At 36.9% G+C, this 24837-nt stretch overlaps 1 protein-coding gene across 1 annotated transcript in view; it reads right to left on the reverse strand.

Moving 5' to 3' along the window:
* LOC114062227 (contactin-1) overlaps window positions 1-24837 on the reverse strand; it is a 154776-nt gene that overhangs the window by 73468 nt on the left and 56471 nt on the right. Inside the window, exon 2 of the mRNA XM_027893446.1 lies at window positions 758-887. Coding sequence (XP_027749247.1) covers window positions 758-869 — 112 coding nt within the window. The 5' untranslated portion in view covers window positions 870-887. The remainder of the gene's footprint in view (window positions 1-757; window positions 888-24837) is intronic.

Consider the following 24837-nt stretch of genomic DNA (forward strand, 5'->3'; position numbering starts at 1 on the left):
TTTCAAATATTGGTCAATATTTCATGTATGTTCTGGTTATGCTGGCTGTATAATTCATCATAGCAACTAAAAATCAGATTCATTTAAATTGTCATGGAAATCTGAAAAAAGTTTTACAAATCTCAAAGTTGTTTGGAACGGTTGGAACAGAAACTAGATTTTAATCCTGAATTTCTCCTTTCCAAAGTCCTCCTTCTATCTCTTAAAATGGAACTAAAATTTTAGCTGCAAACATCTCTGTAATTTTAGATGTTAGAAATATGACTTCAGAATGTTTTAATATTTATGGTCCCATCTCTATTTATGAAACATCTTAATTTTTTAATTAAAAATGAAAATCAGAATATGCAGAAATACCCTACTGTATTATGTGGTATTACCCTATCACTATATTGGGTTGGTGAAAATTTGTGAATTTTAGAAAGTGTCTATGTTATACAACTTTGTGTTTAGTGTCTCTTCTTATGGGAACGTTTCCATTATTCTAAACATGTTTATCATCTGTGAGCAATAGATAGTTGATAAATTTTTATAATCTAGAAAAATATTTAATTCTATATACTAAATTAGAACAGAAGAGTATTTTTATAAACTTTTTTTTACAGCATCCATTCTAATAAGTATGCTTTCATCTTTCACATTTAGTAACTTATTGAATCTGCACAAATAAATTAAAGCCATACAAACAGTCTCACTGACCTTGAAACACATAAAACTAAGAAATAGCTTAATGAATTAAAACAGGAGGTCATCTTACCTGCCAGAGAGATGGCAAAAGAGGGTGTAATGAGATGATAGATAAAGAACCAAATGGTTATCTTCTGTTCAGCCATTATCTCAGAAGGAATTGTCCACTGCAAGACCATCATTCAGAGAGCTAAAAATACCTATTACAGAGAAAGAAGAAAGTGAATAATTCTGACATAAGGCTTTATCTCATATCACATTTGACCTGCCAGATTATGTATCTAAACTGAATACTTAAAAGTTAATATAGGATACAGTCTTTTGAATAATAAATGAATTATCAAATTTGCTGGATCAAATGTATGATCTCTATTATTCAGAGTGCACACTGTTTCAGAGTACTCAGATTTTCCAATGATAGTAATATGGTAAATGTTAAAACTGAACATCCTTTTTTACACTAATTTTCCAGATTCTATCCTTCTTTGTCCCCATAAAAACTGCATTACAATTCATGATTTCCAAATCTGTAAAAAGAAGACTGCAGTGAAACTGAAGTAATCGCTTTCAGAATTCATGTGTTTTATCTAGTATATAATTATTTTAAACCTTTACTATATAATTAATGATCCTCTGGAAAGGTGGTATTAATTTTTTTGAGTTTTCTTTTCAAAGGTTCCGTAAAATCATTATTTCAATGTTGTATTCAAAGTTTTCTCTTTGCCCTATGGGAGAAACCCTGCTTGTATATATACTAAAATCAAGCTAAAAAAGCATGCGGCTTCTTTTGAATATTGTAAGATTTTAGAAACAGTTTTTCAGAATACTTCTCTAAGATTTTTTTACTTCTTTGTTTTCAGAATAATTTGCTTGTCTTTTGTTTCTTGATGGTGACTATTATCTATTTCTTTAGGGCAATGTGTCATGATGTTTGCAATGTGCAATTCTCTGTTTTGTTTAATGATTTCTTGCCATGAATATATAAATGCATCCTTTATATCCATCACATCTTGTTCTTACTTCTTGATTTGTTCTGCTGTAGGACTGGTTAAGAAGTTCACTGACAGAATACTGTATCTCAGGCACGTGCCAATATCATCCATTCCTCTAGGTTCATTTTGTTACTATTTCTAGTATTTTTCTATTAATTTTGTTACTATTTTATTATAAAATACACTTATACATACTTAAACACCCTCCAGTAACATGCATCCTGGGACATGGTGCATGCTAAAAAAGCCACTTGTAGATGTGGCAGTAAGGGACACGGTTTAGTGGTGGACTCAGGCAGCACTGGGGTAGTGGTTGGACCAGATGATCTCAAGAGTTCTTTTCCAACCTAAATGGCTCTAATATGGCATTGTCACTTTTTGCAAGGTGTAATCTCAATGCTACTGCTTTCCAGCCTCCCATACCGAGTACTGCTCTGACAGTTGCTTCTGCCTTTTACTGTGATTCTTGTTCTTTCCATGTCAAAATTTTTACTAAATTGTTCTGGTTTTCCAAAATCCCAATGTCTTAGATCTGGTTTCAAAACTGCCCTCTTTCCCACCTTCAACACCAAGAAAGGGGCAGTTTTGAATTACAAAGCACAAGCACAAACGTATCTTACTCCCAAAGTACGCTTGGGATATTGCTGCCCTGATTACAGAGAACCTCTGGTCTGAGCTGCTGCCAGACATGCCTGCCACAGTGTATGTGTCTCATGTCTCTCCTTGAGGTGGCTGGGAGCATGACTTGGCCACTGGGGCCTTACTCATGTCCCCTCTTTCGCAGAATAACTCTCAGATATTCATTTGAACATTCCTCCAACAGTGAACTTTCCTTAGAAGAGTGTTTCACAGTGTTTTGATAAAATATAGTGTAGGAAAACTACAAGAAATACCACAAGAGAATCATTTAGCTGAGAAATTACAGGAGCTGTTGCATATCACATTTCTTCCCTTTTTTTTTTTTTTTTTTTTAGCATATTAAATCCTTAACAAAAAGTTTGAAACTATTAGTTGACATGACCCTAAGGCCATGGCTGTTACATAAAAACTGTGCTCAGCAAAACACAGACAAGAGTTAAACAGTGAACTCCAGAACTAAGATTTAGTTACTTAAAAATATTCCCTGGAAAATGGCTCTTACATTGTCAACAAATGGATATGCTTAATGTAACTGGATCCAAGGGAAAGAATTTACCAAATATCTTTACCTTCCCACTTCTAGTGGCACTAAAGTTTCTTCAGACTCTGTCACACAAAGGATATTCACAACTATTTCAGGCATCTACCTTAAACGACCAAGGTATGTCTTTTCCAGAAGATAGTGCTAGGGTAGATCAAGAAATGGCTTTGTACTCTTTTTCAGCAGCCATACCCTGGCTATCCCACCCTTATGATATGACACTGTAACATTTTTTCCAAGTGACATGAGTAAAACTGCATAGTTATGCTGAAATAATGCACATAGTCAAATAGCAACGAAACTGGAACTTTGTTGGTAATAACGATAATTACACAGCGGCTCATGGTGATAATAACTGTGTTCAAATGTATAGATAGAGGAGACTGCTAAGAGAATTTTATTCTCTGACACCACAGTCATAGATGGAAGATCCCTCCTACCTCTGTTTTGCAGAATTCAGTTTCAATTTTGGAACGTTAAAATGTCTTCTAGCTCTCCAAAAATCCCTTTCTGCTGGCTCAGAAATAAAAGAGGGTTTGAACTACAGTTCCAATTACAGTAAATAAAAATTGTGTCAGTAAACGCTATAAATATCTCATTTTATTCAGATATGAAAATATCCACCCTGCCAGGATTTAAATGCTTTCCCTGCTCTCGTTTGTTTCGGCTGAGTGGGATCTGTATATATAGCACAGCCGTTCCTCCTGATTCATCTCAGCTTGGAGGTAAGAAGTGAGGTCACATTGTGCTGCTGAATTTTGGCAGAACTGCCTGCTATGAGATGAGACAGCATGCAGGTTATTGTCTGTATGTGTGAGGTGGTGTGGCTGTACATGATGTTCGCACCCAGCTGCCCAAGGAATCCAGGCATATCTGAGGTAGCAGCACTGGTGCCAGAGGCAGCACTATGGGCTGCAGTGCCCAGGCAGCACTACCTACTGACTCTCACTTTACAGCTCTCTACCTTTTTTCTTTGAAGAGTGAGAAGGATATTGCTGCCTAAGGAAAAATCATTCCCAAAGAATGATTCAGCCATCAGTATGATTCAATTTTCTCCCCTGTAAAAGCAGAGTGACTACATACCTAGACATACTCTTTTCAGTCCGCACAGTACACTACCCTTTTCTCAAGACAAAGCATGATAACTTTAACGAATAAGTAAGGCATTTCAAAAATATGTAATAAAATGAACAGGCATTTATTTGCAACTGTGTCTTGTTTAATTAATATGAAATGCTCATTAACACATTTAGGTCCCTTTTGACTGTTCAGTTTCCCAAAAGAGCCAGTCACCTCTACAGAGCCTCTGCCTTGCTAGATCCAAAAAACCACACTTCTGGTGAGCTATCTGGAGTGCAATCCTCCCAAAGGAAGTGGAAAAAAAACTGGGGCAATGACTGCTGAATAAAAGCGCATTCGCTTCTGAACACGGGGACCTGCCAGAATGCTACTGGAGGCTTGAAGTGTCTTGTAATGCTTCATTAGGATGAGATGTGTTCCCAGGACACAAGGGTAGGCCTGCCTCTCTATACTAGCCAATTGTAAGGGTTTGTTAGTCTCTCTAACTGCACCTTAGGAAAATGTCTATGTTTTCTGCCATATTCTGTGTGGCTTTCTTCAGGTTTTCAGTGCACTTAGGCATTCATTAAGGAGAAAAAGACAGGTATTTTACAGCTATGAAAACAGACTGTTTCCATCATTTCTCTGCTAAATTCAGTTATTTTGATGACATCATGGTTTTGCAAGGAAATAAAGCATTTACACATTTAGATATTTAGGCACGAAAAGAAATTACAAACAGCAGGCAATGGAAGTCAGTTGAATAGAGATTGTAAAATCAAAGGTAGTGCAAATAGGCTACATAACCTGCCAGATTTGAAATCAAAAAGGGACAGGGACAGACATAGTAGAACAGAGCAACACTGGGGAATGTTGAAGGGGTGAAGAGGAGTCAAAGAAATAGATCTCAACTTTATAGAGGGGAGGAATGTCATGTGGGACATGTAAGTGATGTGGGGAAGGATGCAACAATAATCCAAACCAGAAAGGCAGTAAGAAAGGCAGAGAGGGAAAGCAAAGGAGATATAGATAGGTAAAGGAGCACAAGAACTAGCAGTTTCCTCTGTCAGTAAATCTAAACATCTACCCTGGCAAGATCTTCCCTGAATCTCCCTTGTCGAGGCTTTCAGAGTGCTTACTGCGTCAGCCCCCAACATCCACTAAGGTCTCCTCCCAGGAGCCCCAATTGCTGAATGGGAAAAGAGGGGGCAGAGGAAAGTGTTTAAAAGCTCTGGCATGGTACACTTAGCTAGGAGAGGTAAATCAAGATACTTGTTATGATTTTCACTTCCTGGCATATTATGATAATTATAGATATTCAAGATTTAGAATTGGTAGGGATTCCATCCAGATTAGACTATAAATAGATAAAACAATCTAGAAGAAATTTGTGGTTCTCTACCCTTTTTCAAAACATGAATATATATAATTGCAAAAATTCACTAGTAAATTAACACAGTGACAAGTTGTAATCAAAGACTTTTAGAAGTAACGTAATACTTCAGCCTAATTAGTGTTTTGTATTTGTTTTACTTCACACTCTTTTAGTGATTTTTGTAAGCATCCAGTTGCTCATTATCTTTATTTTCTTACCAGAGCTGGAATTTCTGCTATGATAACTAACTACTCATAAATCCTATTAATTGCTCAGTATTTAGAATTACTAAGAAACTTTTGAATTCAAAAAAGTAATTACAAACATTATATATTATTTATTGTTATTATTGTCTTTTTCTACTATTTTGGTCTTTGCAATCTAATGTTGTCATCAGTCAAAAAGTTTTGGCATTCTAGTTGAACTGTGACATTAAAAAGGGCACTACATCTTGTTCAAAGGTCTGGCTTCTCAGTCATCACCCACAACCCCTTTATTTACTTGAAACCAATATTTTGGCCACTAGAATTTACTAGCTTTCTCTATTACCGGGAAAGTGATGGCAGTCAAGTTCCTCACCACCGCACAGATTTATCTCGTTTCAGTTCTCTGGGACTGCTGTAAATAAAGTTCCAAGCCAGCCCTGCTCTTACAGCACTGCTGCATCTACAGAAAATGTTAGAAGTTAGCTGGCTCTCTCTTACACATCCAAAAGTGACTTTAGTTCCCTTCATAAAGGCTTGTAGAAACATTTAATTTCCTTGTGATTTCTAAAATTAAAATTTTAATTTTTGACAGATTTATACAAGTGGAAATGGAATTTCAAATCCACTGCCCACAATACCATCCACTGGCCAAAATAGTCTATCACCTATAGTCCTGCTTCTAATATTTTCCACTTCATTCTATAAAGAATACAGCTACTCTATCCATTTCACATGAATGAAATCCAGCTAAAAAGCACATCAATTTGATAGTCCATAAATCAGATATTCTTTTTGAACAGAATTTACAATTACAAGGAAATTTGCACTAACATAGCAAAGAAGCATCAAGTTGGAGTAAAGTGCAGTCTAATTCCTCCCCCTGCCAATTACTCCTTTTTTTTCTACTGCTTACGTGTGCTAAACAAATAAAAAAACCAAACAAACCCAGAATCAGTTCATTAATATGTTTAAACAGATTAAATTAAGAAGTGATTTTACCACTATGGGACAATTCAACCTGCTCTGTAATTTTACTTAATAAACATTGACTTGGATACATGAACAACCAATATCTTGGAGGTGGTGAGGAATTTAATTGCACCTGGAATTATATCTGGACAAGGATGTCAACAAAAACAAGAAGGGCTTCTTCAAATATTAACAAAATGGAAACAAAGGACAATGAGGGCTCATTGCTAAATGTAGGGGGTGGCCCTGGTAACAAGAGGACACTGTCAGAGATCTTGTGGACACCACAATGAGGCTGCTCACAAAAATCTTTGAAAGGTCATGGTGATCAGGAGAGGTGCTTGAGGGCTGGAAGAAAACAGATGTCTCCCTGGTCTTCAAAAAAGGCAAGAAGGAGGCCCCAGGGAACCAGTTAGACTCACCTCAATCCCTGGAAAAGGGATGGAGCACCTCATTCTGGAGGCCATTTCTATCCACATGGATGACAGGAGTAGTCAGCATGGATTCACTAAAGGTAAATCATTCTTGACCAATCTGACTGCCTTCTACAATGAAACAACTACCTGGATGGATGGGGGGAGAGCAGTGGATATTGTCTACCTTGGCTTCAGCAAGGCTTTCAACACTGTCTCGCACAGCATCCTCATAGGCAAACTAAAAAAGTGCAGATTGAAGGAGTGGATGGTGAGGTGGATTGAGAACTGGCTGAACAGCAGATGTCAGATGGCTGCAATCAGTGGCACAGGCTCTAGCTGGAGGCCTGTCACTGATATGTCCCCCAAGGTTCAATACTGGACCCAGTATTGTTTAAATATTCAAGAGCTGTCTGGAAGTAATTCTGTTCCATGTGCTCCAGGATGACCCTGCTTGAGCATGGAGGTTGGACCAGATAACCCATTGTGGTTCCTTCCAATCTTACCGATTCTGTGAACCTGTGAGGACTCCAGGGTTACTACAGGGCTTGGTCAAAATTTCAATAAGTAACCTTAACTTTGGAATGCAATAAAAAACTTCTGTTCTTTTACAAATATTGGTAAATTTATTTTTTGCACCCTCTTTTGCACTTTAACCCTCATGTTGATGAGGAGAGAGAAGATGTAACACCCTGGAAAAGTGATCATCCACAACATACCCTGGCTCAGTTACCCATTTTTTCCCCTCTTTGCCTCTTTCTTTGGAAGTTGTGACTTCTCTCCAAGAATCAAGCACCAAAAAGGCAATAAATTCCTTCACTAGACATGTCTTTTGTGCTTGAAAGAAATAGTGCCTATTCTACAAAGCAAGAAAACATAGCAGCTATAACAAAAGACAAAACCATCAAATGTATTTGCAGAAGATGGTTATATGAAACAGCAGGTCCCAGGGATATCAATGGGCAACCTAACTGTTAGATGTCTGCTTTCTGTGGCAATTTTGTAATGAACCATTTTTTCAAGTAGGACAACATGCTGGTAGTTCATCACACTGTGAATTTAGTTCTCCTGCTTCCTTTATACTTACACATCAAAGAATTCAGACCTCGAGAATCAGCAACTTCTTCAGTCCATTGCTCAGTAGGCACTTTGGCTTTTTTGTTTGGCTATTAAGAAGTCCTATGGGACTTTTGTTGCCTGCTACATTATGCTTCTCATTTTCATTATTTCATTCTCTTTTGTCTTTCTGTTATTTTGTCCTGCCAGATAGATAGTGCTATTAAGTTGTCTTATTTATTTATTTGCATCCACAGATTCATCATGAATTAATATTAATTCTCTTCCCTACAAGGGTTTTACAGCAGTCACACACCTACCTCATCTTACAGTTAATTAACAACTCTGTAATGAAGAGTCATCTGGTAATGCTATTATAAACATATTTTTTTAGGAAAAATAGAAATCTAATTTGTGGTAAGCTAAACAAGCTCAACTTTACTACTAATTATTAATACAGTTTAGTTACTTTTCTTAAGTCACTGAACTGTAAAATAAGTTTTGTTTTGAAAAAGCTTCAGATCATGAAGTGTTGCTTAGCGATATTTAAACACTGTCTTTAATCTTCATGTCAGCAGCAAAGGGTCAGGCAGCCAGTGCTCCGTGTCCCTTTTCACATCATTTGCTCTATCAGCGACCAGTTGTTCTTCTTCTAAGGTAATAAATAAGAAGTAATAAATAAGCAGTTACTGCCATAACTCACAGGCATTACTCACTTTTCTGAAAGCATGTGGTAAGGCTTAGCTGCTTCAAGATTGCCTGGTAAAATATTGCAGCAAACAAAAATCAATAAACCTCGTGCCATGTACTGAGCATCACAGAGAACAGCATCCTACTCTGTTCCTATACATACAAGTAGATTCCGCTTGTGTCTTAAAGCTGAAGTAGTTTCACTTTAAGATAATCAAACACACCCAAGTCTCTAAAACAAGCATGAAAAAAAATCAGCCATAAATACAAATAAACATCCACTATTGAAACTGGGCATTCGTTCATGATAACACAGATTTTCAGGTTACTTTGGCCAACAGCTTTGAAGGGACAAAACCCATTAACTTTTCCAGTAAAATTAGGTGTATAGTTCCTATTATCTTTTGGAGCTCTAAATTTTTTTAAAGTTTGTAAAAAAAAAAAAAAACTAGACCACTCAGAACAACCTCTTGGAATCAATTCTGAAAAAGCCTCATTTATAAGAAAAAAATAATTTTGTATTTTAGAAAAATGAAATGAGACTGTATGAAAATCTTCAATGCATTCTTGGCATTTTCTATCTGATTTTCACATTTTCTTGAACTTAGTAATACCTTATTATTCATCAGTAAATGAAGACCTGGAAATAAATCATGTATTCAGTAAGTTCACAACAGATGTATTTATATACATGAAAATTTAACAGTTTATCTATATCATCTTTAAGTCAGGATACCCTACAACTTACTTCCTATTGTACAAGCTCAGTGGGAGATTTCATCTTCAAACTGCATGTTTCCTAGCAACTCTCTTTAAATCAGAGTAGCTTTTTTAAAATTTACATCAATCACTTGGAACTGTTGAGAATGCTTAAAAACATCTCTTTCATCCTGTGAATAAACAGTTCAAATCAAACTAGCAGCTGCAAAAAGGAGAAAAAAGGAAAATCAACTCAATGTTTACTAGAATTTGCTGGTGGATTTTGGAATAATACGTTACTTGTGGCTTTTGGTTTCAAGCCTTCAGATTTAAACTAGCTTTCAATAGCTATTGGTGAGACCTATTGGCATTTTTTATAGGTCTGAATGGTCATCCACCATTTCAAAGATCCTCTGTGTTTTAAAGACTGCTTTTCGAGGATACTCACTCATGAGGTAGACTTAGTTTTATTCTAAAGATTTTAAAAGACAAATGATGGTTTCATTGCATTGTTTTCATTACATACAACTAAGGTACTGTTCCTGTAGTCTTCAATTTTTATTTTTTTTTTTCAGGGGGAACACACATTTCTTTTGAAAGCTTAGTTTCTTGCCTGCTAATTTTCCATTGATACTTTTCATATATATGTTCTCTATCAACTGCAGCAGAGATTCAGAAGCACACAGCATCTACTGAAATCTCTCTTAACACTTAGTCAGCAAGGGGAGGCACAAGGATGTTGTACCACCAGAACAGCATTCGGATAAATCCTTGTGTCAAAACCACAACACCTGCCAGACACAAGCAATCACATTTTCCCATGCTACTAAGAAAGAAAATTGATCTCATGATTGCACTTAAATTAAATCAAGGTGAAAGAAGGAAAATAGGTGGGAAGATGGAGAGGTAAGTGGGACAAGAGGGCCTGGTTGCAAATCATGAGTGTGTGGTCACTACACTTATCTGGTCTGATCACCAGAGTGTTCTATTTTCTTAGTAAATTCCATCTCTGATTAATTTCCTGGCTGAGGAAGTCCCTATTCTGTGTGCATATGTGTGTATGGAGGTGCAAGTGACACCATTAGGATGAGATCATGAGCTCAGGAGGTCCAAGGTGCCTGCGATGGCAGCAGCTGGACACACCAGAATGTGTGGGAGGTCCGACTGATGGCAACCGGATAAGGGGCCCATGTATCCAGGGTGCCAGCAGCTGTGGAAGCTGCAGTAGGTATGTGTGGTGTGTGTGCAGAGCACATGTCAGTGTGGGATTGCCAGCAGCCATGAATTAGCTAGCAATTACGGTTAAGAGGTTCAGGAGCAGGTACTGGTGCCGCTGTTGCCAGCAGCTGGGACACCTGGGGATCCAGGGCCAGGTCAGGGTAAGCTGAGTCCTAAGGCCAGCTCCAGGAGGACCTAACACTGCACATCATTGAAGCAATTCAGCATCAGATGTATCTCACTGAACTTTTTGGTTGTTTTTATTGGGGATTGCCAGACCTGGTTGCCCGGGAGAGGTGAGCCTTCAGCTCACCTGTGCCTGAAGTGATGCTCAGCAGCTCCCACAGTGCTTGCACACATTTGTTTGTGGCTGGCCACTGACATCAGCAGCCAGCCATCCACAGCATCACAAACAGGAGCAGCCCCAACAGCCTCATCCTATCTAGTTGGTCAGGATGAAAGCCTGTTAGTGGAAAGCATGTGTGCATACTTAAGTTTAATGATTGAATCCAGAGAATTACTTAAGATCACTTATAAGCATTTAACAGGTCTATAAATAAACCAAAAGACAGATTAGATTGATTTTATACATTCAAAACATTCTTTTTTCTTTTTATGCTTAAATATCAAGGAGAAAAAATAAATAAAAAACCAAACAGGTTTTTGATCTACTGAAGTGCCTGCAAATATTTAAGTATAGAAATAACACTTACAGTAAAATCACAGCAGAAACTCACTAATCTTCAGGAATGAAGCCTAGAAAACTTCTTTCTAGGGATATTGTTCCAAGTTTCGTATTTTCATGTCAAAATATACATTCTGGTACGTAGAAAAATACAGCTTAGGCAAGTCAGCAACAAAACCAGACATTTGCCTTTAGTTATCAAAGTCGCATTAGTAAGTAGCTCCATCGCAATAGACAAAGTTCAAATGTTAAAAATATTTTAGTTGATAACTATTCTGTTGAACATAACATATGAGTGCATTCTTTCACAGATACTATTTCATTATGGCAATGAGCCAAGAAATCAAATTTTGGCAAGGCAATGCCGTAACATCTTGCAGCAACTCCAAAATCTTCCAAGCAATGGAACAGAGACCCCACAGGCTCTGTTAAACAACTGCCTACAGGTCCTGCATAGACATTCTGTATTTACTGCATTTCTGATACAGACGTGAAGCAATCACAACAAAGAACACACTGTCGCAACAGAGATGCTTTCCCCGTTTAGGAGCTCTTGACAAAAAAGGTATAATGAAAACTGCAGTAAATTACATCTAAAAAAAAGATGATTTCAAAACAGGCATTGGACCTGTTTTGATTAACACCTCTAATGTGAAAGTATGGAATTTAGTATGTCGTAGTCCTGGAGTTCTGCGCTTACTACTCCTGCTTTTCAACACTGAAGAGAGTTCAAACATACAGTGTTCATAGTCTTTGCTCAGTAAAACTTAGTCAGACTGTGAAAATGTACTAAAATGTATGAATTTCCTCTAATATGTCCTAAAGTTTTCATCTTTGGGCAAAGAGTAATACTTCCTAATTCCTGATTTTAAACTTCTGGTTAAAATAATAGAATTATTAGTATTTTAATTTTTGACTTAATTTGGTTTATTTGAGTGTTATATATGACCAAAACTATTCAACAAACAAGCCTGGTCATTTAAATTGTACTGTTAAGTACTTACACAATATTAACTGATCTGATTTTTCACTGTCTGGTACTACAATTGAAGGGCAATATACTCATTACCTAAGAAAAGGGAACAAACATCATCCCCTGCAGACATTGTTGTACCCAGTAAAAGCCAAGTAGTCAGCACATATTCTAATATCTTAGGTGATATGGTAGTGCATCTACAAATTAGGAACATGCACACATTAATGTCTTTCAAGAAAATCAATTATAGATGCTTTAATCTATTAACTTTTACACATACTTTCTATCATGCCTCCCTCTGTCCTTCTTTCTTGACCTTTTCTCCAAAGTGCTCAACCTTTCTTAATTAAACTAATTTAACTGGAGAGGAATGTAAGGTACTTTACACATTCAATTTATCTGGAAAAAAATCCTGATGAAATTACACCCTTGATTTACAGCTGAAATGACAAGAGAACAGATAAAGTGTTATTCAGAGTAACCAATATCAGAAATTGAAATAGCATCACTATCTTCATTGACATCTCTGTGTTTTTATACTGATGGAGATGCAAGTATATGTTAGTACATTTAAAAAGGCAATGTGAAGTATAATGATATTTGTAACTACCAAAAACTCCCATATATCACATTCTGTGGTCTGCTACTGCATCTGCCAAATGAATAATTATGGCAACACAAATTTGATCATCTAGTCTTTCTATTTCTCAAAATATTACAATAAATCACTTTTTAAATGTACAACATTTGCTCTGCAACATTCTGAGAACTTTGTCTCCTTTTGATAAGAAAATTTGCATTATGGGACCAACAATAAGAGGAAAAAATTTTTAATGGGACAATGACTACAAAATATTTGATATACACAATGAAACCCACTTTTACTTTTCACTCAAAAAGGCATTTTGCAGTGCACTTTTATATATCACCTTTTCCTTCTAATTAACATAAAGGTGGTCTAGGTAACAGCACAGAGAACTTCTGTGTTGATGGAATAACAGAAAATTCTTTTTCTAGGACTGTGAAATTTGCTAATAAGTCAATATTATGTTAGAGATGGCATCTTAAATTACTGTTTGCTTTGTTACTTTTAATGCTGCAATCTGACTATCCATTTATAGTAAACATGGAAATGCATGGGCAATTTTCAAGAGCTAGAATGTCAGTATTTGTGATCTGTCAGAGGATCTAAAATCCAAACTTTTGCAGATCATTCTTTGGACTCTTCAGCCAAAACACGATGACAAGGAGAGACAGAAGCATACAGTCCTTTGTCACTATGGCATATGGAGACTGAAGGATTTGGGTAGAAGCACAGTGGGACAAAGGAAATAACATGATGGTTTAGGATCTCAAGACCAGGAATCAGGAATAACTTCTATGTGCTCCTTTTGACATGTGCATTTCAAAGCTCCTACTTTTAAAATTTAACTCCACCTTTACATTTTCTTAGAGTAGAAATAGAATTAAGATCAGATACCAGGACATAAAGAATGCTGAAAGCTAAATGTTAGAGAGATTTTCTATGGGAATAAAGTGTTATGAGATTTTCATGGAGACAAGTTTCAGAAGACACGCGGCAACCTTCACTCCAGGAAGCATCAGATCCCCTAATAAAGCACATAACAAAGACAGCTTTAAGACTTATCCTAACAATGAAGCTTCCTTCCTGCTTTTTTCCTATATTAGAGCACTGCAGTGCATATTTGCTTGGTATAAGCAGACTATTCAATCATTTATAAGGTGAACTCTATGGATATTTACTGTAGATGGAAGAGAGCAAATGACAGTCCAAGCATAAGCAATAAATTGAGAAATAACATGTATTTGACTCTTTGTTATACATGAGAATTGAATAAATGCTGATTTTTTCCTTTGCCTGTGACTACTGTAACATGGTCAAGAATGGCTTTTTTGATTTAGACAAAAACTCTCTTAATCTCTGCTATCATATTTGACACTTGAGATTACAGTTGAGGAGATTAGTTAAGGCTCCCTGCTATAATCTTCCAGTAAATTCTGTGACTTTTATACTTGTCATATCAGAAAAGAAGCGATTAGACTGAGGAGAAAAAACAAAGCAGAATTTCATTCCTTTGCTTACCATTGACCTTCCTCTGTCTTGATAATTGTTTTGCAGTATACAGTTTGAAGAAACCAGTTACTACTGGGCAATATTACTGTTCACAAAACAATATAGTGCTGTGTCTATAATATATAATGGGTAAGATTATTTCATTAATTGCTTATACTTTTTTACCACCACTATGTTATGCTTCATGGCACATCTAAAGATTATTTTTTCTAACACATCATTAGTGTTTTTAATAAAAAGGCATGCCTTTAGCAATTTGGATTTATCCTGCAAATAGTGTGAACCTACAATGACAACCAAATGCATTTGAATCACAGAGAGAAATGGACAGATGACAGTTTTAATTGACCAAGAGGTCTTGGACTCCATTATTTTCTGAAATAAATGTGACTCATCCAGTGTCTCACAAATTTTCTTTAAACCACTTAACTAAAATAAAATGTAAAAACACAATAATCAATTCTTTGAATTTCTGAGAAGTGAGAGAAATTCTGCTCTTGTGAAACAATTTAATGAATTTGAATAAAATCTGTATATATTTTTCATGTATTTTGAACAACTTTGTATTCAAAACTAAATATGTATCTTGAAGATGGTTCTTAAGAGTTATTTAAAGTTTGAAAAACCAACTTTTTGTTAGTGATTTAGTATATTTAATTTTTCATTTTCTATGTGGCATATAAACCACTGTAACTCCTAATTCTCACCAGACACAGGATAGATCTTACAAGAAAACTCAGGTGGAAGAAGTCTGCCAACTCTTGTAAGCCTCTTAAAGCAGGCATTGTAAAAGTTTCCTTCAATTCAAGAAGAAACTTTAAAGAATATCTTTTTGAGATTATATTTCAGAGTCACTTTGATGCAGGAAACTTCCTTTCTGATGACTTCCCTTTCAGAACTTTATTGATGTTCACGCTGCCAGGCAGGCACACAGCTGCAAGATACAAGCAAACCCCTGAAGTCATAGGTGTTTCCCATCTAATGGTACCAAAGAAAGGACATGGAAAAAGAAATTACATTTCATGGGAGGTTTTTGACCTGTTCAGCTTGGTAATATTTGTTATTTGGAAGTAAATATAAAATCATTCCTGCTATATTTGCAAATGAAAACATTCTGGTTTAAAATACCCCACAATTAACAGCAAGGACAAAGCAGTCACAGTATTCTTCAATGCTTATAAAACCACAGCATTCAGTGTAGAAAGGAATAAATTATGGAGGCCATAAACCAGGAAGGGTGTACTCTGGACAGCAACAATTTTGAAAAGCATCCAGGGGATATAGTGGACAAGCCATTTAACTGGGGTTTCCAGGACAATGCTGTGGCTAAAAGAACTGCTCGACCCTTGGGAATTTAATGACTAAGAAGTACAATTATCATGTGAATTTGCTTGTTAGAAATAAGCAAATTTGCTTGGAACTAGCATGACTCATATTTGAACACTGCAAATAATTATGATGCTGAATTATATTTATTTAAAGAGACTGAAAAAAAAAAAAAAGAGCCTGGAGAGATGTAAAACAACACCTATATACAAAAGGAGTAGAGAAAATGCCTTATGGCAAGAACTTTCCTTGTTCAACCTGTCTGGCATACCAAGGAGATGACTGGGGAATATCTTGGCTACAGGACATAAGTATGTTTTGAAAACACCAGAGACAAAAGGATCCTTTAATATTCTAGAAAGAGGCATAATAAAACCAAAAAAGCTGGAAATTGATTCTGGAGTGATTTAGATGGGATTCATGGTGAAGTTTCAGAAAAGAATAAAGTGATGTTCCCAGTTCTTGAGGTCTTCAATAGCTACTAAATACTTTCTTGCAAGGCATAAAGTACCACATTCAGCACTGAGGCAGCTGGCTGAAATTCACTGACCTATCTCAGAACCCTCACTTCCTTTTAAGAACTGGAGCTGCAGACAGAAGGCAGATGATGATGTTCTGGCACAGTATTTCCTCAAAGAGGAATCCTGTGTTTTCAGACTGAGAAGCCTTGTAACCTCTTCCCAACACCATTTTACAGCACCTCCTTTTAGTGCTCTCAGTAAAGGCCACTGTGAGTCCATAAATTAAACTGCCTGGCTCCAGTGAGGTTCAAAGTAGATAATTTTTTAGTGAGAAGCAACCTTTATTGCTCCTAACAAGCAAAAGACCTCCAACTTACTTCATGTTGGAATACTACAAATAGCTGTGGAAACTGCAAAACAAGTTGTGGCCAAGAGATCAGAAATACAGAAAGGACTGATTCTAAAAAAAGCATTCTTGATAACAGCCACATCAATAACAAAAGGTATGGAGATGATACTAGGTTTTGAATTATGCTGAAAGATGTTCCCTTTGCATAAACTATCAGCAAGAAGATGATGTTCACAACTAGCAGTCACTTGTCATTTCATCAGCAGCAAGATTAAAAATAGATCTCAATGTATTATGGCTAAGTGTCACTGCTTAAAAACAAGCTTTATGGTATAGCCTAAGTTTATGCAATAGACCATATGTCAAAGATCTTATTTTGAGAAACTTTCATCTTAATACTTCAAATGTTACAGGCAAAGATTTTCAAGATTGACTTCTAGATCTATCATAAAAAATAAAATTTTCAAATATTTTTGGGTGCTCTCTCCTTTCATTTTTTTCCTAAGCATTTTACCCCTTCCCACCAAACGCATTTAGCACTAACACTTAAAATCACATTGCTCCAAATGAAATGCTGCTCACTCAGATCTTCAACACATCAACTCCTTCCCCAGACATAATTTACTTATGTCTAATTTTTTCCCTCTTTTCCTTAATTTCAGGCATATTCAGATGAACACATGCACACCCCTCCACTTCTTGTCCAAATCTGTCTAGCACCAGGAACCAGTAGCATCAAGAACCAGCCTTTTCATACCTTTGTTTACTAAACAAAAGCTTCCTCCTACAGTACTTTACCATTGCTTGAAGGTATTATCTGAATCTTTGTAAGTTAAGTACTCTATGGTATTCACCCCTTACCATAAGGCGTGCTTTCTAATACCTCCATTATTCTCATGAAGTTTCTGTGAAGCCACTCAGATATTTTCAAATATGCCTGAAAGGCATCTGCAGCACTTTCCTCAATCACCTTATTTCCTAGTTTATTGTAACTGAACATCAGAGAACGGATACTTACACATAGCACTAAGATACTGATTATCTCCGAGACTCTCCATGCCTTTTTTTAAAGCCACTCATCTCATGGAGAAGATAAACTAATCCACAGAAATTTCTGAATTGCACAGATATCTACCAGAGTGAGGGGGAAGAAATGAAAATCCCAAAAACTGTTATTCTGCATATCTTTCCATTCTGCTCTGCATTGCAGCTATTCATTATTAAGGAAAGAAACTGTTCATTCCTTAAACCTGTTTTTAAAAATTGTGTGGCGTGCTTTTGGTTCTGTGAAATGCAGTTAATGAACTGTGCACGATTTTCTGTTAGATCTTGGCCTTCCCTATTATTTAATTGGCAATTAGTTCAACATGCCGTACTGCATGCACTGCTGATATTACCAGATTACCAGGGCAGAAAGTACTTTTTCTGAAAGGAGTAAAAGCAAAGGAAAAGGGTATATGAAATTCCATCACTGGAAAGGATGTTTGAAACCCCATCCCTACAAGCACTTGGCAAAGACTAAAGAGGGCTAGCAGATCAAAAAAAACCATCTCAATAGGGAGCATCCTGCCAAAGGTCAGTGCAATGCTGCATAAAAGAAAAGAATACAGAAGGCTTAAAAAATGACCACAGCATTCTTCAGATTTCTTGGCTGCAATCCACTTATGAATCTTACAGTTTTTATTTTTATTAGTTTTCCCTTATTTTAAAGAAAACTGAAACACAGCACAACAATTTATATTTGCAATGTTTCCGGCTGCAATATAACAAGTGGAAGATAAGAAAAGAAATTATGAATACATTGGCTGCTGCTGCTTTTTCTGCATGAATAAGACCATTATGACTTTGGACTATAACCTGAATTCTCAGCCAAGTCAGCCTAAGTAGATCTCAGATTTTAAAAGTGTCTTGAGAAGCCGCCTGAATCACCACTGTGTTACTACACCTTCTGGATAAGGTTATACAGCTTAAAAATGGAAGTAATGCAGCACTGAACTAGGGGTATGTCCTTAGCTGTACAATTTTCTGTTTGTTTTTGAAATCATTTTTCTAGAAGGTTTTGTGGGATAAGAAATGTCATTTCAGGAGTTAAAATAGAAAGCAGATGAATTTAAGCACTATATGTACTTTTTTTCCCAGGTAGAGAATTACAGGCAACAATTTGTCCCAATGTCTCATACCAGATAAAGAGTAAGTGATGTATATAACTATTGTGCATCCCTGCCGTGATGCAGCTGCTGCTTTTGTGTCCCTAATGGATTCCTCTGTTGGCAGAAAAGGAATCTCTAGTCCGTTTTTCAACAGGTTACAGGCAAAAATAAATTGCAAATCCTTGAGCTGGCCTGACAGAGAGCCAATTACCCTTTCAGCTGACAAGAATCACTTGAAAATTCAGGAAGAAGAAACATGACAGAAGATGATAGAAAAATGACAGGAAAAAACCAAACCAAACCAAACCAAACCAACCAACCAACCAACCAACCAACCAAAAAAACCAAAAACAAAAAACAAAAAAACAAACACCAACAAAACCCAAACCAAAACAGAACTGGATAAAAAGGAAAAGTGATTCAATGCTGAAAATATAAGAAGTCTCAAAATAAAATCAGGAACGCCTCCTAGTAGCTGTGCTCTTCTCTTTATTTCTTTTTTCATTTGATGGGAGTAAAAGCAAAGACCAGGCCCCTGTGGACTTGGTCTATGGATCTTTTCTGGTATCTTAACAAAACACACTTTGCCCCTGGCAAGTTTTTACAGTTCATTATTTCAGTGATTTGGGTTTTAATGAAGTGCTGCATCTTAGCAGTAAGTACAAGCATGAACTTGAGAGACAGCATGGGTGGAAGAGGGGAGGAGACAGCAGGAGGGCTTACTGATCCTTCCAATTATAAAACCCTCCACAGCTTGCCCGGAGGAGGGAAGAGTACTGTCCTCAGGGACAAGGGTGCAAAGAAAAAAGGAATAAACATGGTGATTTGGCTTAATAATATGCTGCCTACTATATCAAACTGGATTAGATACAGTTCATTTCCTGCAAAGGTTTCCCAAGCTTTGCTTTACATTGCCTTGTGCCAAGCGAGCGAGTTGTTTCCTGCTATCCCATAAATGTGAGCTTAGTAGAAGGACAGAGTTTTAATACGAAGCTGGCTATTGCATGGTCCTGATGGTGAGTCTCGGCACATGACACCTCTTACTCTGGAGTTTGCTCATAAACTGTCCCCCAGTACCCTCAGCTGTGTGAACAGTGATGGGTGGGCAGATGACAAAGATCTCTCTCATGGACAGAATTTTACCACATGTAACAGCTTAGAGCAAAACAACTTTGAGACTATATAATGAATGGCAGTCCTAACACAATATCTACATGTTTCTTTCCTTCAGAGTTTGCAGAAAGCGTGCCAGTACATACAGTTGTTGATGTTTTTGTAATTCATAGTGTAAGGGGTTTGATTTGATTTATATCTAAAAAATAGAGAGAAACACAATTGAAAATCATTGATTTTGAGTTGCTACAAAATATGAGTCCTTTGGGAAAGGGAACAAATAGTGCCACTGGAGGACAGTCTGTGCAAGGGTAAAATGATAGGAGACTCATCAGCTGCTCTAGATCCTGTCCTTCAACTGGCATCCCAGTGAGCATCCTGCCCTTGCAGACAACAGTAAATAATAGCAGATTTGGGTATACATACACAAATACCTTCTATCAGGACAGAGTGGCTTATATTACCCAGATTACACAGAAGCAGATCCTCGGGCAACTTTAAATGTTTGCAGGTCCCGACATGTTTGGTATTCTGCTTCCTACCGCAAAGAAACCTACCTGCTTTTTTCAAAATGTTCCATTAGAAATCAAATAAACTGCCCTCTACTAGATTTCAAAATACTTTTCAAAATCTTCCCCTAAAACTTAATTTCAGGTAAAAAGAGAAAGTTAAATCACTGTTCTTATTCTTAAGCAGAGATGGGGGGAAATAACAATATCTAAAGGTGTGGTTCTCTCTGCCTCCAGAGCTGTGATACAGAAAATTATTATTAGAAGTAAACAAGAAGAGCTAATACTGAACAAGCTCATAAAAAAAAGAAGTAATGAAAGCAAGCAGACCCCAATTCTAAGAGCTCATGAGCCCTTCTGCCAAGTGCAGTTAAAGTAAACCCCCAATCTCCTTTGCCCTGTGCCTGACAGGCACACTGAGGTTCTTGGTCAGGTTTCTTTCACTTAATGTTTCACTTACGTCTTTCATTTTGTCCTTATATTTCACATCTGTTCCCATCCCGTAGCAAATGCTGATGTGTTACAGCAGCCTCCTGACAGAACATCTGTCAAAGACTGGATAAATCTTTGCAAAAATATTGCCTTCCTTTTAGGTTCCGAAGGAAAGGAGCTGTAAGCAATTCTGCTGTTTCCATGTATGTCACTGCCTGTCAGTCTGACAGTTTTATCTCCTGCTTAACTTTTACCTTCCCTGGCCTATTTGGACAACACTTGACAGAAGTCTGCAGGACAAGGAATAAAGATAAGTTAATTTGTTAAAAGTGTCATCAAAATGTCTGCCTGGGCACAGGGCATGGGCCTGGTAAGTACCAACTCTTAGGGAAGGGCAGGAATTGTGAATAGCCATGCTAACAAAGAACTGCACAAGACAGCTGTCAGTCAGGGACATCTCAGTCATGGGAGAAGTTTGCCGGGGGCTGGCAGTCACTGGATATTGCAAACACAGCACACACATCCACAGTGAAACATGCCTTAGAAATTCTACTGCTCACAGAGCCACCTGCTTTCTAATCTCCATTTTATTTCACAGGATAATGAATTTGATAACTAAATATTGAAACCAATTTGATAACAAACCCCATCCTACCAAAGGTTACCACCCGTGCACTGCAAAAATCACAAAACTGCTTAACAAAAAATGTTGTAGTTCAGAACTATAAAATCACAGAGTGCGTAAAGTTGGAAGGGACTATAGTGGATCATCTGGTCCAATCCCCCTGCTCAGGCAAGGTCATCCTAGAGCAGATGGCACAGGATTGCACCCAGATGGTTCTTGAGTATCTCCAGTGAGGGAAACTCCTCAAGTCTCACCAAATTTAAGATTACAGATATTTTCTGCTTAGTCTGATGAGATGGTTAGGAGAAGTCTAATTCCAGAAAAAGTCTAAGATAATGTTTAGACTTTATCTCACTAAAAAATTCAATTTATTTTATCATCAATGTCAATTACATATGAACAATGTTTTTTTCTCTGCATTGATTAACTTTTACTTATATCCTAATTAATGATGTAGATGTAGAACAATGTTGGCCACATGAGTTTTCAGAAGAAAGCTCTCTCTCTCTAAAGAATTATTTATCATATAAACATAATCACATTTTTTCCATCATTTTATATACTCAGTAAGAATGCACATCACAGAACAGGAATACTGAGGTTTTTAAACATGTTACATTAATGGTGTTCTATATATACGTCAATATTCTATATATACTACAAAGTGTGTGTATATATATATATACTTTGAAGAAGAAACAAATCATTATACTGCATGAGAGCATATGAGAAATGAAGTCTAGTTTCTAGAATAAATAATACTAACTATCAAAGTAGTAAACTAGTATACTAAATAAACTTGGTATACTACTATGTAGCCAACTAAACAACAACAAAGTAATTAAAAATAAATAATATAGAACCTGAAGATGGTCCTAAAAGCATTAGTTATGTTTTTAGCATATGGCTGCGGGTTAATTGGAAAGCAATCAAGTAAGTATTCTTTTTATAACTGGGTTGTATACAGAATATTTGGTATAAACTGGAAAACTTGGCAAAATTCACCTGATTTCAGCTACATTATTAGGTTTTGTTTTATCAAGGTATTTCAAAGTTCAAAAGATTGTATTAATACTAATATTAAATAAACTATAATTATGTCCTCTCTTAAACCTCAAAACCTATTTGACTGATGACGTTTACATTTATAAAATCTCGATTAGGAGGTCAAGGACTCATCAGACCTCATGAAATGCAGGCATCAGCAAATGACTACTATGCCAAGTTTTCCATTAAGAAGCTTAGGGTGAATTGCTCAGGTAAACAGGGACTGTAATGAGTTGATGTGTGTGATCACAACAAATGTTGGTGGTAGTGTTGTTGAGGACACTGGCCCTGCCTCTGCTCATAGTCTGCTTTCCCCTGCTGAGCAGCCTGCTCTACCAGGTCATGAGAAATTGCATCATCTCCTTCTAAAGGCAAACAAAGAACTGGGTTTGTTCACAAGGGGAGAGAGACTCAGAATAGGTAATTTTTAAAGATCATAATTTGCATCACATATGATGAGGTCATGGAGAGCCATTCTGGACTTACTGCATCCAGCAGCTTAGTATGTTTAAGTTAAGTTCAATACAACTGGCTAACCTTCACGTCAAGAAAACACTTTCACACTGTGCATTTTCTCAGGAAATAAAATGAAATTACGAGTTCAAAACTTTGCTGTGCTCTCTGTAAGCATCCAGCCAGAGAATTATTACTGTTCATTCCCAGCCATACTTCAAGTTCCACTTGCAGAGCCAGAGGAGAACTCCAGGACAATCACTGAACCATTATCCATGCTTTTATAATTGGGTGGCAAGTTTCCTACATCATGAAAGCAGCTGGAGACTGCTCAGTTCCAAATGCCTGAATGCCAAGCTTGTTTGTCCCAGTTTCAGAAAGTTACAGCAAAATAAAGCCAACCCTTTATTTCCTAGCTTACTTCAACATATTCATCTTTAATAGCCTACGTTGAACTACGAATCATTTACAAGTGAAGATGATTTTCATCACAAAGGTGGTTGTTCAAAAATTAATTTTGGAGATACCAATTATTTAATGTTGTCTACTGCTAGCATATAAGACATTCTGTAACACCTCTGCTGTTGAACTGCCTGTAAAAGTATATACATATATATAAAGAAGGAAAAAGCATATATACAATAAAACAGTTCTGTATCTCAAGGTTTTTTGTATTATCATCCTGTGTACCACCATCATGTCCCTTCTTTGACACAAAATCAGATTCATTAAGCCTGAATACCTGGCCAACTGCTTCACTAGGAAAGTAACACATTAACATGAACCTTTATTTAGTGGTTAGGTAATAAAAAGAAGAAATCTATTTCTGTATAGAGAACCAGTACACAGCCATTTAGTTCTCTCTATAGCCTCTAATTTTTCCTTGTCATTCACTAGATAGTGAAGGATTTCCCCCATATGCTTCCTTTTAAATGTTGCAGAAGAGCAACTGCTTATTTTATAAAAGCACAATAAAGAGGTCTGTCTCTACAATTTAAAATAAAATACCATCATGGGGTTAAATGTGAACTTTATCCACTTTATGAGGTGTACAAGTCATGTAACCCCCAAAGACAAACTGCTTTAGGACATAGATAACTTCATTCAACACAAGGAAAGACTCATGCAATCCCATAAATTGTCTCTCAAGACTAAGTTGTAGCTTTTGAAGGGATAAATTAACATTCAGTTCAGGAATATCATCTGCAGTACAAATGCCAAAACAAACCCAAAATAAATAAGACAAAGGAGGCACTATTGATGGAAGCTAGATCCTACAGTCTGTTTTGTTCTGGTCTCTGGCAGTGAGAGAGAAGAAATATTTCCATAGCCTACCAGCTCCAGGATGAAGTAACCAGACTTAACCTTGCTGTAGCTGCCAAGCCCTGACTGGCCTGTGCCCTCCTCAAATACTCAACTTCCAGGAGACCAGTTCTCACTGTTCTGCCAGGAACTGATTGCAGCAGCTGGGAGCCAATTCAATCCTTGTCAGGAAAGGGTATTTTCTATAGGAAGAAAACCCAGGAGGCTGCCCATCAAAGACAGGACAGAAAATGCCCTACACACTCCTTGTGGTGTAACCTACTTCTTCCCAGGAGGGAAATAGTTGTGATGCCTTTTCAGCCCACTTTTTTGCTGTGACAGGACATCAGACATGATGATGATGGTGGTGATGGACCTTAAGGATGAGGCATTCCAGCAAAGTTCACACTGTAGCACACTGAGTTGTTCAGTGATGGCAAAAATCTGCCCATGCCCAACTACTGGGGTTTGGTGGCCCTGCAGGCCACCTTAGCAGTGTTGTTTAGAAGCAGATTTTGCTTTTAAATACACTTTAAGCATGAAGGGGAAACTGATGAAATGCACTAGACAGCACTAGAAACCAAAGACCTGAGTGAGTTAAAATAGTATAGGGAATACTAATGACAATTCCACTATAATCGTGTTTTATTGTCTTCTGAAGAAGAGAAGACCACTGGCAAAGCATTGCCATCTAGTGCAGTCAGCAACATCAGATAATTGCAATGGAGGTTTCCAGGATAGGACACTTTTCCATTTACATGGTATAGACT

Source organism: Empidonax traillii, unplaced genomic scaffold (genome assembly GCF_003031625.1).
Source record: "Empidonax traillii isolate 1590-97213 ecotype Southwest subspecies unplaced genomic scaffold, ASM303162v1 scaffold388:size1278207, whole genome shotgun sequence".
Lineage (NCBI taxonomy): Eukaryota > Metazoa > Chordata > Aves > Passeriformes > Tyrannidae > Empidonax > Empidonax traillii.